This window comes from Microchirus variegatus (genome assembly GCF_963457635.1).
Source record: "Microchirus variegatus genome assembly, chromosome: 20".
NCBI lineage: Eukaryota > Metazoa > Chordata > Actinopteri > Pleuronectiformes > Soleidae > Microchirus > Microchirus variegatus.
Genome location: NC_139821.1, coordinates 17,338,295 through 17,353,657, shown reverse-complemented (window position 1 = coordinate 17,353,657; position 15,363 = coordinate 17,338,295). Strand labels below are relative to the sequence as shown.

The window sequence follows — 15,363 nt, the reverse complement described above, 5'->3', positions numbered from 1 at the left end:
TCAGATCCCTCCTGTGAAGTGTCATTCGACCAGAAGTGTCTCCACATCGTGGGCTGCTTTGAAGGGTGTTCCACTGAATGACATCTGTGCTGCAGCTGCGTGGGCTTCTTCCTGCACCTTTGCCCGCTTCTACAGGGTTAATGTGGCCGCGCCCCTTCCGTGGCGACGGCTGTCCTGCCTGTTCCTTTGGTCTGCAACTGAATTTCGGTGAGTGCGGATTCCTCATGACTTTGTTGGTACAGGTCATCCAGGTATTTCATACCGTCTCTGGCGGTCAGGAAGAATGAAATAGAACAGAGTTACGGATGTAACTAAGGTTCTATGAATTCTTGATGACCGCCAGAGTTTGTTGTCACTTGGAATCTTGGCGAGAAGATTCTGTAGGAGACGATCTCTGGGTGCCAGCCTCCTTTATACAGGTCACTTGTGTCACCCAGGTCACGTGACTTTGTTGATATTATGTCTCGATCTGCGCATGCGCGTGATGGATATCCAGGTATTTCATACCGTCTCTGGCGGTCATCCAGAATTCATAGAACCTTAGTTACATCCGTAACTCTCGTTTTGAATCATAGAACATATGGAAAGGCATTCTCAGCAATGTGCCCAACATTGAGGAAACCACAGACTTCTTCAAATCTGGAGCTGCCTCCATGGATGTGGTCAGGTGAGGGAGGCAGACATTGGTCAGAAATTACCCACCTGCTGTTTTTTCTAAACAAACTGTAGATCCAATCAGTTCCAAATAATTTAGCTGAACTTCCACTTAAACAATTCTCTGATTCATAACCAGTGTAACTATCTATGATCTTTACCAGTGACAGTCAAAGACAATTTATCAACATTTTTACTTGGAAATATTTTATTTTTATTAATTATTTTTACTACTTCTTCTGTCTATTTGTCATTTTGCCTAAATCTAGGATAAAATAGTCCTTGATATTATGATTTCTTTTGCTGATAGTTAAAATAAATGGTAAATCTATAACTATGTTGTTCTAGTTGTGATGATTACTCAAAGCTGCTTTGCTTTACATCTGATCTATTTAGTTAATGCTCAAAGAGAGAGATGTTTTCTGGTGTGAAGTGGATGTCTGCAAGACTTTCCAGCATTTAATAGGTGCTGTTCCACCGTGTACTCGCATCTTATTGGAACCGTTTTATTGGTGTTCCAAGACTTCTGGCCAAAAATAATGGCCAGAAGAATAAATATACACACATAAAGTCTGAAACCGAGTGATCGGGACATCCCTACAATATAAATGAGTGTTTTTTATGTCCAGGCTGGTGGAGGAGGTGAAGCAGAAATGCACTGGTGTGCAGCTGCAGAATGAAGACGTGTACATGGCCCCCACCTTCCAGGACTTTATCCAGATGTTTGTCCGCAGGCTGAGAGGAGAAGACCAGGAGGAGGAGCTGGTCATCGACTATGTGAGTCTGAGTTTCACTAACTGTAGTGCTCCACAATAAATCAGCATAAACAACACTCGGTGTGACAGTGCCACAGTTATAATAAAGTCAACTGTATAGAGATAACAATAGATGTGTCAAAAAGCAATTCATGTAAAAATTGTGATTCTTATATTCGAACATTTTAAATTGTGTGTGTGTAGCCTAAATGTAAATTTGTTTCTTGGATCTGCGTGTGTTTACTTTGCTTTTTTTCAAAATATAAAAGCTACCAAGTCTTGCAATTTCCATACTCTGATTTAATGACAGCAGTATTTTACTTAGCACACAACAGCAGAGTAGACCCTAAAATTAGCAGCTCTAGGACTCAATTTTGAAACAAAAGCGTGACCCAAAGTAATGGAATAAAATTGAGTTGTGAGATTCTGAAATATTCACACCTCATGTATATCAACATAAATAATCTCATATTGGTGGATAAGTTATAGAAAAAGGATAGTGGACCTTAAATGGAGCCCTGGGGTACCCCAAAGTGCAGGACGAAATGGAAACAAAACAGTTACTGCCAGAAAAGTAGAAAGTAATTCAGTAATAGTTATAATAATACTGTGTGTATCACACATAATTTAATAATGCTGTCTATTGTATCTAGGCAACCAAAGACGTGAACAACATGACACTGAAAATGCCGCACCAGTGCTTTATCAACGGCAAGTTTGTGGATGCAGAAAATGAAAAGACGTATAACACCATCAATCCTACGGACGGATCTGTGAGTGAACATTGTCACATGTGAATCCATGCATACACAAACATCCAGAATCTTTTGAAGAATACAGCATGTGACCATCATGTCCGTCACCCAGGTGATCTGTAAAGTGTCCTATGCCTCAGTGGGGGATGTGGACTGTGCAGTTGCAGCTGCCAAAGAAGCTTTTGATAATGGACCCTGGGGCAGAATGAACCCCAGAGACAGAGGAAGTCTACTATACAAGTAAGTACCTCCTCCTACAGTTCTGCGTTTGGGTTACATGTAATATTATAATTAATCAGGGGTGTGATTTTTCCCTTTTTTTTGGCCCGAAAATTAGTCTGTTTTGGGGGGGGGGGGGGTTAACGATGCATCATGACACGATTACAAATCGGTACAAATGCGTGACGATTCGCACCGGTTGACAGAAAAAATAAATTGCGATTGCGAGAGAAGTAGGATATGTTCTTTTTCTTCTTTTTTTTTTTTTTTAGAAATAAAAGTCACTGGTTGGTGACTTACGTCACGTAGGTGCGGGGCACAGAACGAGGGAAGACATGGCGAGGGTCGGCAGCATTTTGGATTCCCTATATACACAAATACAACCGGTGAGAAATGGACAGACAAAACCAAAACAGCATGTAAATATTGCAAGAGACTGCTAACATATAGCGGCAACATGCAGCAGCATATTAGCCGCCACCACAGTGAGAAGCAAGGTAACGTTACGCCACCTCGTCAGCTGCCAAACTATAATACGTCATATCTTAATACACACAGCACATGTTTAGACTCTAAATGGCTTATTTCTCGACTCAATTATCTTGTGAGAGACGGCCACTGTTTCAATGTTATTCTGCTTCCACAGTCTTTCTCTCTCGAACGCCATTGCTCACTGAAGTTAAAAGCACAACAACCTTGCGTAGCGACCCCTACTGATCGGGCGGGAAAATGCAGTGCGTATCCGTCACCATGACAGAGAAGTATGAAGGCTCGAGGGGTCTCCGTGGTTATGCAGTTGGAGAAGTATAATGTGGCCTTTACTTGTGAGAGTGTTTCTAAAGAGTGAAGATATTTTTCATGTATTTTGTTGTTTAAGATGACCATGTAAGTTGCACTTTTTATAAGAGGACACAAACTGTTTTACAGTAGAGTTTCTGTAAAGAAAGCACCTCTAAGATTCTTTTCCTACGAATAAAAGATCATTTTATTTGGTCATAATTTGTCTGTAGCTCATTTTGATTAAAAAAAATAATTGTGAGAAAATTGTATCGTGAACAAAAAATCGTGAACCGTATCGAGTCGTGAGTTGAGTGTATCGTTACATCCCTATACATGATGTATTCAAGATAAGCTGGAACTTGTCAAGAAAGAAAGGAAAAGAAAACCCCAACAATAACCCCCATAACCTCCCAATACCCACCCTCCAACTTCCCGATGGGGTTATAGAGAAGCTTCACTGAATGGTGATTAGTGCGGGTACCACATGACATACACCTGAAGTCGTGTAGAGGTTGGGGGATGGAGATGTCGAGTAAGTTTTATCAAGTTTAAGTAAATTCTCTGCTGGGCACATTAACAGCGTTATAAAGCATGACGAATTTCCATGACGACTGGCGCGGAAAATATGCGCGTAACGTCATGTTTACGTGCTTCCCGATTGTTAAAATAAGTTTTTCACGGAAGTACATGCACCATTTACCATTTAGCTCCGTTAGCTCCTTGAGTGTCGTTTAGCGCGCCTACAGTGGAACTGGAGCGGTCTGTTTATTAAAGGAAAAGAGCAGCGCTACATATAACCAGCGTACCTGTGTACTGCGTGTGTGCCTCTGTTTTTAAAGTTTAGCGTTACTTTAGAGACTCATTTTTACAATCGGGAAAAAAAACATTAAAACTAGGTTCCAGGTATGATAAACACTGATCGACATTTTAACATCTTCTTCGCAGCTTCACATGCAGCGACAAAAGCGTCATAAAACCATATCTAACACAGACATGCATATCCACAGAAAGGTCAGAAACTCAGCTAAAAGCTCCAAACCATTCTTATGTTCACCAAACACAGTTAAAACACCGATGGATCAAACCCGCAGGAGCAGAAAAAACCTATTCCCACATTACGCACACATTGAAAAGCGGCACCGGAGCGTTAGCGCGATTATGTAAACAAAAAAAACGTGTCAGCTGGACAGCGGAGAATCCACAGATTTCAGCGGTACCATTTTTGTCACTCTACGACCAAGATTCACGGATCCAAATATGAACAATTATCAAAATAAGAGCAAAACAACAACTGTCTTTCAAGAAAAGCAGAAAGGTTGTCTTACCTTTGCTGTTTATCAAAACCAGTTATCTTCACCGGAACAAAACTTCTAACACTTCTAATGAAGAAATACACTTTCCAGCATGTTTTTGGGACTATTCCCGGTCTGATTGATAATTCCAGAGCGACATTAGATCGTTCTGATTAGAGAAGGGCAAATATCTGCACAAATGCGTCATATGCATTTATGTCCTTTTGACTCGCTAATGAAGTGTTTCACACGCATTTGGAGACCGAAGCCTGATTCCACCAATTTAGAGGTTTAAAACGAGCTGTCAATCACCCAAATTGACCAAGGTAAGCCAGAGCTATGGCGCTGCGTAACTGAGGACGCTGCAGAGTTGTTATTACGCATCGCACAGGGAGCATTACATTTACATTTACAGTGAGTTATTATACTACTTTTTAGACCAATAGTGACATGTAAATTAAATTAAATGGGTTTTAATAATTTGGTACCTAAGAAAATGTCACAGTTGGTGCCGAGACATCTCTTTACTAAAACCTCTGTAATTTCACTCTGCTTCACTTCAGCAGTATCAGACTTTGCACAGCTCATGTCCACATGTTGTTACATGACCTCCAAATGTTTTTAAGCTCCTACTGCATATTTTAAAAGTGATATTTGCTTTAAAATGCAATATTTTTTTAGGCGAGAGAAAAAAAAACCTTCATTTATGCTGTGTTTCATGTGCATTTACTCTGACACAGTGGCATCTACAGTGAAACTTACACCCTGGTGGAATCACAAGTGTTATCTTTATTTTGATACCAAGATCATCCACATAGAGCTTGTAACTGCAAAGATTTACTCTATTTAGTTTGGGCATGTCGTTTTCGAACAGGGACTCCAAAAAGAGGTTCCAGGGAAGAAGAGGTTCACTATATTTTATGGACAAAAAATATTATAATAAATAAAAAAATAGATTAATCGAGAAAATAATTGACACATTGATTCTAAAACTAAACAGTTTTAGAATCAACAACGATACACAAACTCACGATTCGATTTGTATCACGATTTTTGACCAACGGTTCGATACATTCCATGTTTTTTTTAATTTAAAAAACATTTTATTTAAACAACATTTACTTATATAGCAACTTAATGTAACATTTAATAACAAATATTTTGGAAAACTGAACAGATTTGAACATAAATAAATAAATAACCAAAGATTTCTCTCTTTTCTGTAACAAAATAATACTGTTGAAAAATACGAAGTAAATGATCAATCAGACTGGGATTTGTCCCCAAAGCATGCTGGGAAGTGTAGTTCTTCATGAGAAGCAGTTTTGTTTCAGTGAAAATAATTTGTTTTGAAAAACAGCAAAGGTAAGACAACATTTCCGCTTGTATTTCTTAAAAGTCAGTTGTTGTTTTACTCTTATTTTGGGGCTGGATCCGTGAATCTTGTTCGTAGAGTGATTAAAAAAAAAGGTACCGTTAGAATCTGTGAATTCTCCGCTGTTTACATAATCACGCTGACGCTCCGGTGCCGCGTTTCAATGTGTGCGCTGGAACGGGTTTTTTCCACTCCTGCGGTTTGATCCATCGGTGTTTTAACTGTGTTTGGTGAACATGAGAATGGTTTATATGCGAGTTTCTGACCTTTCTGTGGGTAGGTATGCAGCATGTCTGTGTTTGTTAAAGTTAGACATGGTTTTATGGCGCTTTTGTCGCTGCGTCTGACGCTGCCCCCGGTAGCAGGGTATCGCGATTTCGATACACATATCATTACAGCCCTACTAAACAGTATATTTCATTAAATACTGAAAAGACATCTCTAGCAGTGTTTCTTTGACAACCGCTTTCTCATCTAGATGGAAATTGTGGCACTGAGGCCATCTCTCCCAAGATGAAAGTCTCTGGGAGTAGTGAAAGAGTATTTACATTTTTTAAACATGGTTTAACTCTCTTCCATGTAGGCTACTGCACTTTATTTTAATTTTTGAAACAATACAACGCCGTCACGTCATGGTAGGTGCACCGTATATTTTAGTAGGGGGCGTTTAGTAGTTTTGTGTGTTTTTGTGAAAATGGACTGCTTCAACAGACAGCTAACAACAACAGCACTTTATTTGCTTGGCCTCTGGCTCATTGTAACTGCTCTATGGCCAGAAAACGGACATTGTTTACCACCGGCACAGCCATTCACCACCACCACAGGTAGGCTATCGTATTCACAGAGCCACCTGTTGGAGCTCGGCCAGAATATGCCGGTGCCAACACATGCACCCCTCCCTACTGGCAATATTCCTCGTCAGATATTTCACGATCAAAAGCGAAAACGCATCTGGAGAAAAAGAGGGTCCAGAGGGGGCATAAGAAACAGACTGAGGAGGAGAGGCAGCCGGCTACCTCTAGTCCTTTTAACACACTGTAAACACTGACACTCTGCTGCACTGGCTCCTGAACCTACATATCCACCCAACTCTGATTTTATGGATAAAAGACCACAGCAGGTGTTTTTATATGGTTTTAAGTCCAGTAAACTGGTTTTGAACACAGGGCTCCCACAAGGATGTTTTTTATCCCCGATTCTGTTCTCTGCCTACACCAACAACATCACCTGTAGCAGGGAGGGAATGAGTCTTTTTAAATATGCTGATGACATGGCCCTGGTGGCCCACATGGACAACATGGGGAGGAAAAAAAAAGCAAAATGCAGTGTCCTTTTTTTCTTTTTTTTGAAAAAGTACCTTTGACTAGTTCTATATTTTATAAGCCCTAGCTTTTATAAAGCACCAGCAGTTTACTTGATTCAGTCTATTGTGTACTTATTTTATCTATTAATACCTCTGCAACACCTCTCAGCACTGGTAACAAACATCCCACTTTGTCCAATAGAGGTGGGACAAAATATCGATGATATTGGTGATATGGAATCTTTTCATGTCACTATTATTATCATTATTATTGTTAGAACACTTTTTTTGTATATATGATATGATATTGATATACAATATATCATGATATGAATCACCTTAATATTTGTGTCAAGCTTAAAGTTGCTCCTCCACTCTGAAGTCAAATGTAAAGATAGGAAAAGGTTATTTTGGCTTAAATATGGTTTATTTTGGACAACTGCAGTGAGGAAATATTGATCAACGCTTTTCAAAATCTTGACATTTTATGGACTGAATTCATCGAGAAAATAATAGTCAGATTGATCCATTGTGAAAATAATTGATAGTTGCAGCCCTAAATTTAACATTACAGTGTTATGGAGGGTCGAGTGCATTATTAGGCCATAGATGAAAAGTAAATGTGGAATATTGTGTGTATCACAAGTACTGTGCATACCGTATCAAGAAATATAGACAGCTATGTTGCTTTTATTCGAAAAACAAATGTAAAAGTCGTTTGGCTGCTTATTGGGACAGGAAATTAACTTCTGTCTTCTCTCACATGAAACATAGTCACAAACACATTTTTGTAGATTTAAGCTCATGGAACTCTCACATCACCTTTGACCATAATACGCTTTTAACCATCAGAAATAAAGGTTGTTGTCTCTAGATTCATGAAAATGCTTCTTTTGAGATGTTTGAGAGTGACAATACACTGTAATTGCACTTTTAAATAACATATCTACGGTTTATGATCTATTACATGATCTTTAAATGCTCCTATTACCTTAAATTTCAGGTAATACCAGCTTTATTTTTCTGGTTTCTCAATGTTATATGAAGTATATCTAGGTATGTTAGAAACATATAAATTGACTATAAATATGGTAAGATTCGTAATTTTGTCGATTCTGTGTATTTTTTAATCAATAAAAACTGCTTCATAATATTTTATGTATTTCACTAATTTGTTCAATATAATGATTATCATTTCAACAGCCTTTAAAGTCAGGAAAAGTCTTCAGAGTTGCCTTATCACATAATCTAAGGCCATGTATTGTCTCATGTCATGATATAGATATAATATCCATATATTAAAATGTTTGCTACATTACAAGATCCTCCTAACTCCCTTGGTCTCTGTCCTCCTCTCCTCTAGGATTGCTGACCTGATGGAGGAACACCAGGAGGAGCTGGCCACCATTGAGTCCATCGACTCAGGTGCCGTGTACACACTGGCCCTGAAGACCCATGTAGGCATGTCCATCCAGACCTTCCGTTACTTCGCTGGCTGGTGTGACAAGATCCAGGTCAGTTTTTATTGACACTCTTGCACACTTTGGGTGGTTAATAATTCCCAGTTATTGGACACAGAAACCTACACTGTTTGTCTGTCTGCAGGGCAAGACCATCCCCATCAACCAGGCCAGACCCAACCGCAATCTGACCTTTACCAAGAAAGAACCTCTGGGGTAAAATCACCACCCGTCACACTGTGCAATTGGAGTCGAGAAGTTGTGCGTTTCTTTTGGTTTTTACTAAATGCAAAATTGTGTTTTCTGTTTTCTTTTTTTTGTCTGTGACAGTGTGTGTGCCATCGTCATTCCATGGAACTACCCTCTCATGATGCTGGCATGGAAGAGTGCAGCCTGCCTCGCTGCTGGAAACACACTTGTGCTTAAACCTGCTCAGGTGAATATATACCATATATGCAAACATATATATGTACATATATTTAGCCAATTGTATGTTGTTTGCAAATTAGTTTTTGATAGTATTATTAGCAATTTCAGAAGATTTTTGATTATCAGTGTTTAGTATTACTTTGGACAGCCCTTTGTCAAGGGCCGGGGTAACCCTGAGCAAGGTACCAATCCCCATAGCCCAGTGTACTACTTGTATTGTTCCCAAGCCAGGGAAATTTGGGCTAAATAGGGTTTTGTCAAGAAGGGTATCCAGTTGGCGCTGAAGAAAGTGCTTTATATTTTTGTTTTTATTTTAGAATTAAATTGATAGTGACGGTTGGTGGTGATGGTGGTTGGAGTGGTTAGCACTCTTGACTTAGCACCAAGAAGTTGGGTCCAGGATGTACCCCACCTTTTGCCCTATGTCAGCTGGGATTGGCACCAGCGCCCCCAATGACTTTCATGTGGAGGATAAAGTGGCAGAAAATGAATAAATTGATAGTTTAGCTCTGCTAGTTTTTGATATTACTTCATCAGTGAATGGGATGAAGTCTGTCTTCTCTGATTACTTTGCTTAATGATTGGTTTGGGCATAGTGTGGGCATCTCTTGCTATTTTGGTCAGAAGACTGGTAAGGGACCAGAATGCACCTGACCAGTTACCATATTTTTTTTCCATCAGAGCGAGATAGGCAGACAGGATTACTTTTTCTGTTTGCTTGATTGCTTTTGGACAATTAACCACAAAATATACCTCATACATATATATACTTACAGGTCACTCCCCTAACAGCACTGAAGTTCGCTGAGCTGTCAGTGAAAGCTGGTATTCCCAAAGGAGTTATCAACATTTTGCCAGGCTCAGGTAAGAGGCACTCACCATGTACATATAAATATATAAACACTGACCCCTTGCCATTTTCTTGACAACTGTTTTTTCTTTAGGGCAAGGAAAATATGAAAGTGTACATATCTCATCTGATACTTAAATGTGGATCAGTATCTGGTTATTACTGCTTCATAGATCTAAAGTGCCATATGTTTCAATATTGACAATTTTTTGCTCTAAAATTGTCATTATGATTGGGGTGGGATTTGATGATTTAGGTTCATTTATCAATCAAAAATCTTACTTGACCCCTTTTCCTTACTAAATCTATATACAATCAATCAGTTATGCTATGTACTGTATGATTCAGTACTAGTTTTAATATATTTTCATTTACTTAAATTGATTATAGTATAATGCAAGGATTAATCATTCTTATACATGTTTGAGCCTATTCAATGTATATTACTATATGTTTCAACATTTTCACAACAAGTATTCAATAGTTTGACTTCATGTAATATTTTTATATTTGGTTCTGCCTCTCATTTGAAACAACATTGCTGGATACTTTATATTGCAGTGTGTTTACTTGAATAAATAGTTTTTTTTTCTTACAAATTGGTATGGAAATAAAGTTTGTGTTAGTCTTTTATGTTCCTCTACAGTTTCTCGGTATCTCATCATTAAAGACCTGTAGCAGAGGGATTACACATCGAAGAAATATCTTGAGAAATGTTATGTATGGTGAAAAACAGAGGAGGAAATACTTTATCATGGTTCCTAATAGGGCTGGGCGATATGGACCAAAAGTCATATCTCGATATATTTTGGTTATACGATATATATCTCTATATTTTTTCCGCAAAGTGAGAGCTGTGAAATGAAATGTTCAGTCAAAGTCAAAGCCAAATATGAGTAGTTTTATTGAAAACTACTCATATAATAATAAAATGAAAACATAAACAATGTATAACAACAGGAGTGCCTTTTATAAAATCAAAGCTCCATAAGGTGCACATTTAAATAAAAAAAATATCTTAAATAAATATAACTTATAAAATAGGCCAATCTTTTTCTGAAATAAATATGTGTATATGAGAAAAGTACAATACCAAAATGTTTTAGTTGGACAACTATAAATGGCTTTTGAAAATCAAATTACAGATTTTCTTCTCTTATGAAAGAACAAAATATGACAAACCCTAGTAAAGGACAGCATTTATATATAATGAGACAACAAAATAAAGTGCTCATTTTAAGAAAAACATTTTTAAACATCAGCTTCAGATTACCTTTTCCTTTTTGTTAACTTATCTGAACAGTCTCAACCAGTTGCACAAGAAACAGAGCAGGAACTCAATAAACATTTCCCCCTCTTTTATTTTACTTTGATAAACCGTAGTGCTGTCACATGTGCTGCTTGACCACATATCGCTGGTCGACGCTAAATGGGTGACGTTAGCGAGCCGGTTTGCAAGACTGTCTGACGTCACTGTACATGCGGCAGTGCTTCTCGTGTACAATAGTTGCGACTGGGAAGCTCATATCTCGGGTCCATCGTCTTCATTAGCTTTTCATTAATGTGTCTTTGGCAATGTGAAAGGACACCGCTTTTGTTATTGCACACCACTTGTCTGGAGTTTTGTCGGGTTGTGGACGGCTTGCGCCTGTGGCTTCTGCAGCGCGCAGTTTCACACACTCTGCATATTGCACTTTGTGCCACGTTTTTAAGTGGTGAAAAAGATTCGTATTGCTTCCATCACTGGCTGCAACGTGCTTATGGCACTCCCTACATATAGCGTGGTTTTGTTGCTCATCCGATGATTTGTATCCAAACCATCTAGAAATGATTGAGCCACTGCTTTTTCTTTTACTAACCCAGATGCTCTCCTCCGCACGCTCGGCAGATGTTGCTGCTTTCTCCATGTGAATGGGAGTGTCTGTTCCTGCCCCTCCCCTCTCTGTGCATGAAAGAGGGGCGGGGCAAGAGGAGCAGTGCAGAGAGCTCCGGTCAGCGGCTTGTCTGGAGCAAGGATCACAGCGATAATTTGAACTATATCGATATACGCGATATGGTCTAATTCCATATCGCATTTAAAAAATATATCGATATATCGTAAATATCGATATATCGCCTAGCCCTAGTTCCTAACATGTTACTAACATATTCTTAATCCGCCCCACTTCATCCCTCACTGTCCTCCAGGTGGGATGGTGGGACAGCGCCTGTCCGATCACCCTGACATACGCAAGCTGGGCTTCACGGGCTCCACACCGATCGGCAAACAGATCATGAAGAGGTTTGACCCAGCTGATTCACTGTTGTTGGCTTTATAAGTAAAATAGTTTTTTTTTTTTTTTTTTTCAATTCTCTTTCTCTTTGCCATGTTGCAGCTGTGCACTCAGTAACTTGAAGAAGGTTTCTCTGGAGCTGGGAGGGAAGTCGCCTCTCATCATCTTCAGTGACTGTGACTTAGACAAGGCTGTTCGAATGGTGAGAGACAGAGGGAGGGTGTTTGTAGGAACTTTACACACTCTTCATGAAGTAAACACACTTAATATTGCTATTGGTTTAGCAGCTGAGAACAACACACAACAATTTGATAATGTTTTATATCAAACTGATTTTTTACACCTACACAAACTGTAACTATACAAAACTATACAAAATGTGTATATTTGGAACATTTTTATAGTCTTAATGACCACCCATTCATAAATTCATACAGCACATCTGTACACTTTGTTCTGTCAGACTGTTTTCATACCCATTCACTCAGCTGACTGGAGTAATTTTAGATTAATTATATCGGCCAGGCACCCATTGCAACCCTCGTTTGAAAGACGACTTGCTCTACAACTAATCCACCATTGCTGATCGCATGTCTTTCAATTGTGGGATGAAGAAAATATATAAAAACAAAAGGAGAGAAGATTCAAATCTTTGTTAACAAGTGAAAAACACATCTGGGGATAATGTGGTCTGTCTGTCTCCTCAGGGCATGAGCTCTGTATATTTCAACAAAGGCGAGAATTGCATTGCTGCTGGTCGTCTGTTTGTGGAGGAGTCCATACATGATGAGTTCATCAGCCGAGTGGTGAGTAGAACAAAGTTGTCACTACATGTGGAACCCCCCTCCCCCCCCACACACACACAAACTGGCTGAAGAGCTATGAAACCAAGCCTGACATTTTCTCCTCACTGGCTCACCCCAGGTGGAGGAGATCAAGAAGATGAAGATTGGAGACCCTCTGGATCGCTCCACAGACCACGGGCCACAGAATCACAAAGCTCACATGGACAAGTTGCTGGAGTACTGTGAAATCGGAGTGAAGGAGGGAGCCACGCTGGTGTACGGAGGCAGACAGGTGGACAGGCCAGGTAGGACCAACGAACACACCAAGCCTCTGTCCTCAGATTTATACACAGAAGAGCCCACCAAAGGGAAATTAAAGGTCCCCTATTGTGTAAAATCAACTTTTAAATCTTTTAGTACTTATATTTGGGACTCAGGGGGCCATACCAGTCCCCAAAATGTGAAAAAACAAGACTCAGTCATGTTTTAGTGGTTCCACTTTGTGTAAGTATAGGCGATAAAACATGCGATGTTTACACCTCCCAACCAAGTGACGACAGTGCGGACATTTCACCGTGAATGTTGGCACCCCGCCAGGCAGAGTACTTCACAGCTCCACCATAGCTCCCCCTTGTCCCTGTACGGAGTGCAGGCAAGGAGGAAGAGTGACTGCACAGCGGAGCACAGTGTTTTACACAAACTTCTAGCCTCAGAGGACTTGTGTGTCCAGTGGATATATTTTAAAAAATGTTCACAAGCTTCACAAGCCCTTTGTTGTTGATCTTGTGTGTAAATTCCTATGCTGGAGGGACACCTTGAACGCACCAGTAAAGTGCCTGCGGTTAGCGAGTGGCATGTGTGGATCGGTGATATGAGGAGCACGCGTTTGAAAGCACTGCAGAAAGATGTAGATGTTGTCCTACATTTCTTCTCAACCAAAGGCTGCCTTTCTGTCGTGTTTCCACGTTCTCTCCTCGTGTTGTCAAGTGACGTGTGTGGATCACGTCACTTTCAGCCGCAGTAACACTGGTGCGTTCAGGGTCTTTTTCTAGCATGGGAAACATACACGCATGTGTGGCGCGGCGCATTAATCGTTTTTCTTCGATTTTAATGTTTTTGTGATCGTGAGAAGCCAAAATCGTGGTCACTCTATGCATTACGGTGAAACTCAGTAAAACGGGTAAACAGACATTACTATGGGGTATATGGAGCAGGGGTTGTGACGACGGTGCATGACAATAGGTGATAAGTGGTGACAGTATGGCTGTGGATATTAAGTTAGATCGACACTCCCCTGGAAGCAGTGGATGTGTATTTACCTGGGTCTCATTCACATGTAAATGACCAGGCACAAAGCCGAGCGTTCAAAAAAGGCTGTTTTGGCAGGGTTATTGAACTGCTATTGTGCTTCATAATTATGATATTTTGACTAAAGCATGACACAGACATGTTCATTAGGGCATCAGGACCTAGTTTAACTTGGGTTAATAGGGTATAATATGGGACCTTTAAATCATCTTTATTGTCATTATACATCCGACATTACACAATGAAATTTCGAGGTCAGATGTGACTGCCACACTACAGTATATTTATGTGGGTCATAGCTTTTCACCTGTTGAGTTTGCCTTTCTTCTTTAAGACATTTTTCAACATTTTCAATGTGTTTTTGTCCATAAATATATATAAACGATTAAATGAAAACCTTTTCTCTATGGATCTCCCCCTATAGTTTGGGAGTACATAATTTTATGACACTGCCGTAAACATCCATCCATTGTCTACCTCTTTATTCTTCACTGTTGTAAAAGCTCACCATTGATGCACAGCCCCCCCCCCCCCCCATCACAATGACTCTTAAGCTGTTAAATTAGTGTAAACATGCTGCTTTCAGAGTTCTACTTTAAGGTCATATCACCCACTCCTAATCACAGAAAATCATCCTCACTGTGGCTATTTTCCCTCAGGTTTTTTCATGGAGCCCACTGTGTTCACTGGTGTGGAGGACCACATGTTCCTCGCCAAAGAGGAGTCCTTTGGCCCCATCATGGTGGTGTCCAAATTCAAAAACGGGTAAATCTTAAAAAAATCATCCTGTGGGGCTTCATACAGTTTGAGTCCCTAACTCTTTTATTCTCTGTGCTCTTTTCCTCAATCCCAGTGATGTGGAAGGCGTGCTGCAGAGAGCCAACGACACAGAGTACGGCCTGGCCTCTGGAGTCTTCACCCGCGACATCAACAAGGCCATGTACGTGAGCGAGCGTCTGGAAGCGGGAACCGTGTTCGTCAACACTTATAATAAGACCGATGTGGCTTCGCCTTTTGGAGGCTTTAAACAGTCGGGCTTCGGCAAAGACCTTGGTGAGACAAAGTGACTGCAGATCAATCATCTTTGACCATAACAGTTAGACTGACACTTTTTGTTGTCTGTTT

The 15,363-nt window shown here is 40.0% G+C and overlaps 1 protein-coding gene across 1 annotated transcript in view; it reads left to right on the top strand.

Moving 5' to 3' along the window:
* The window catches only part of aldh1l2 (aldehyde dehydrogenase 1 family, member L2), a 49,509-nt gene that overhangs the window by 31,145 nt on the left and 3,001 nt on the right, over nucleotides 1–15,363 (top strand). Inside the window, exons 9-22 of the mRNA XM_083907212.1 lie at nucleotides 576–667; nucleotides 1,284–1,431; nucleotides 2,063–2,182; nucleotides 2,277–2,404; nucleotides 8,497–8,647; nucleotides 8,739–8,809; nucleotides 8,924–9,029; nucleotides 9,799–9,886; nucleotides 12,060–12,153; nucleotides 12,248–12,347; nucleotides 12,853–12,951; nucleotides 13,070–13,235; nucleotides 14,898–15,003; nucleotides 15,092–15,291. Of these exons, the coding sequence (XP_083763338.1) occupies nucleotides 576–667; nucleotides 1,284–1,431; nucleotides 2,063–2,182; nucleotides 2,277–2,404; nucleotides 8,497–8,647; nucleotides 8,739–8,809; nucleotides 8,924–9,029; nucleotides 9,799–9,886; nucleotides 12,060–12,153; nucleotides 12,248–12,347; nucleotides 12,853–12,951; nucleotides 13,070–13,235; nucleotides 14,898–15,003; nucleotides 15,092–15,291 (1,669 nt within the window). The remainder of the gene's footprint in view (nucleotides 1–575; nucleotides 668–1,283; nucleotides 1,432–2,062; nucleotides 2,183–2,276; nucleotides 2,405–8,496; nucleotides 8,648–8,738; nucleotides 8,810–8,923; nucleotides 9,030–9,798; nucleotides 9,887–12,059; nucleotides 12,154–12,247; nucleotides 12,348–12,852; nucleotides 12,952–13,069; nucleotides 13,236–14,897; nucleotides 15,004–15,091; nucleotides 15,292–15,363) is intronic.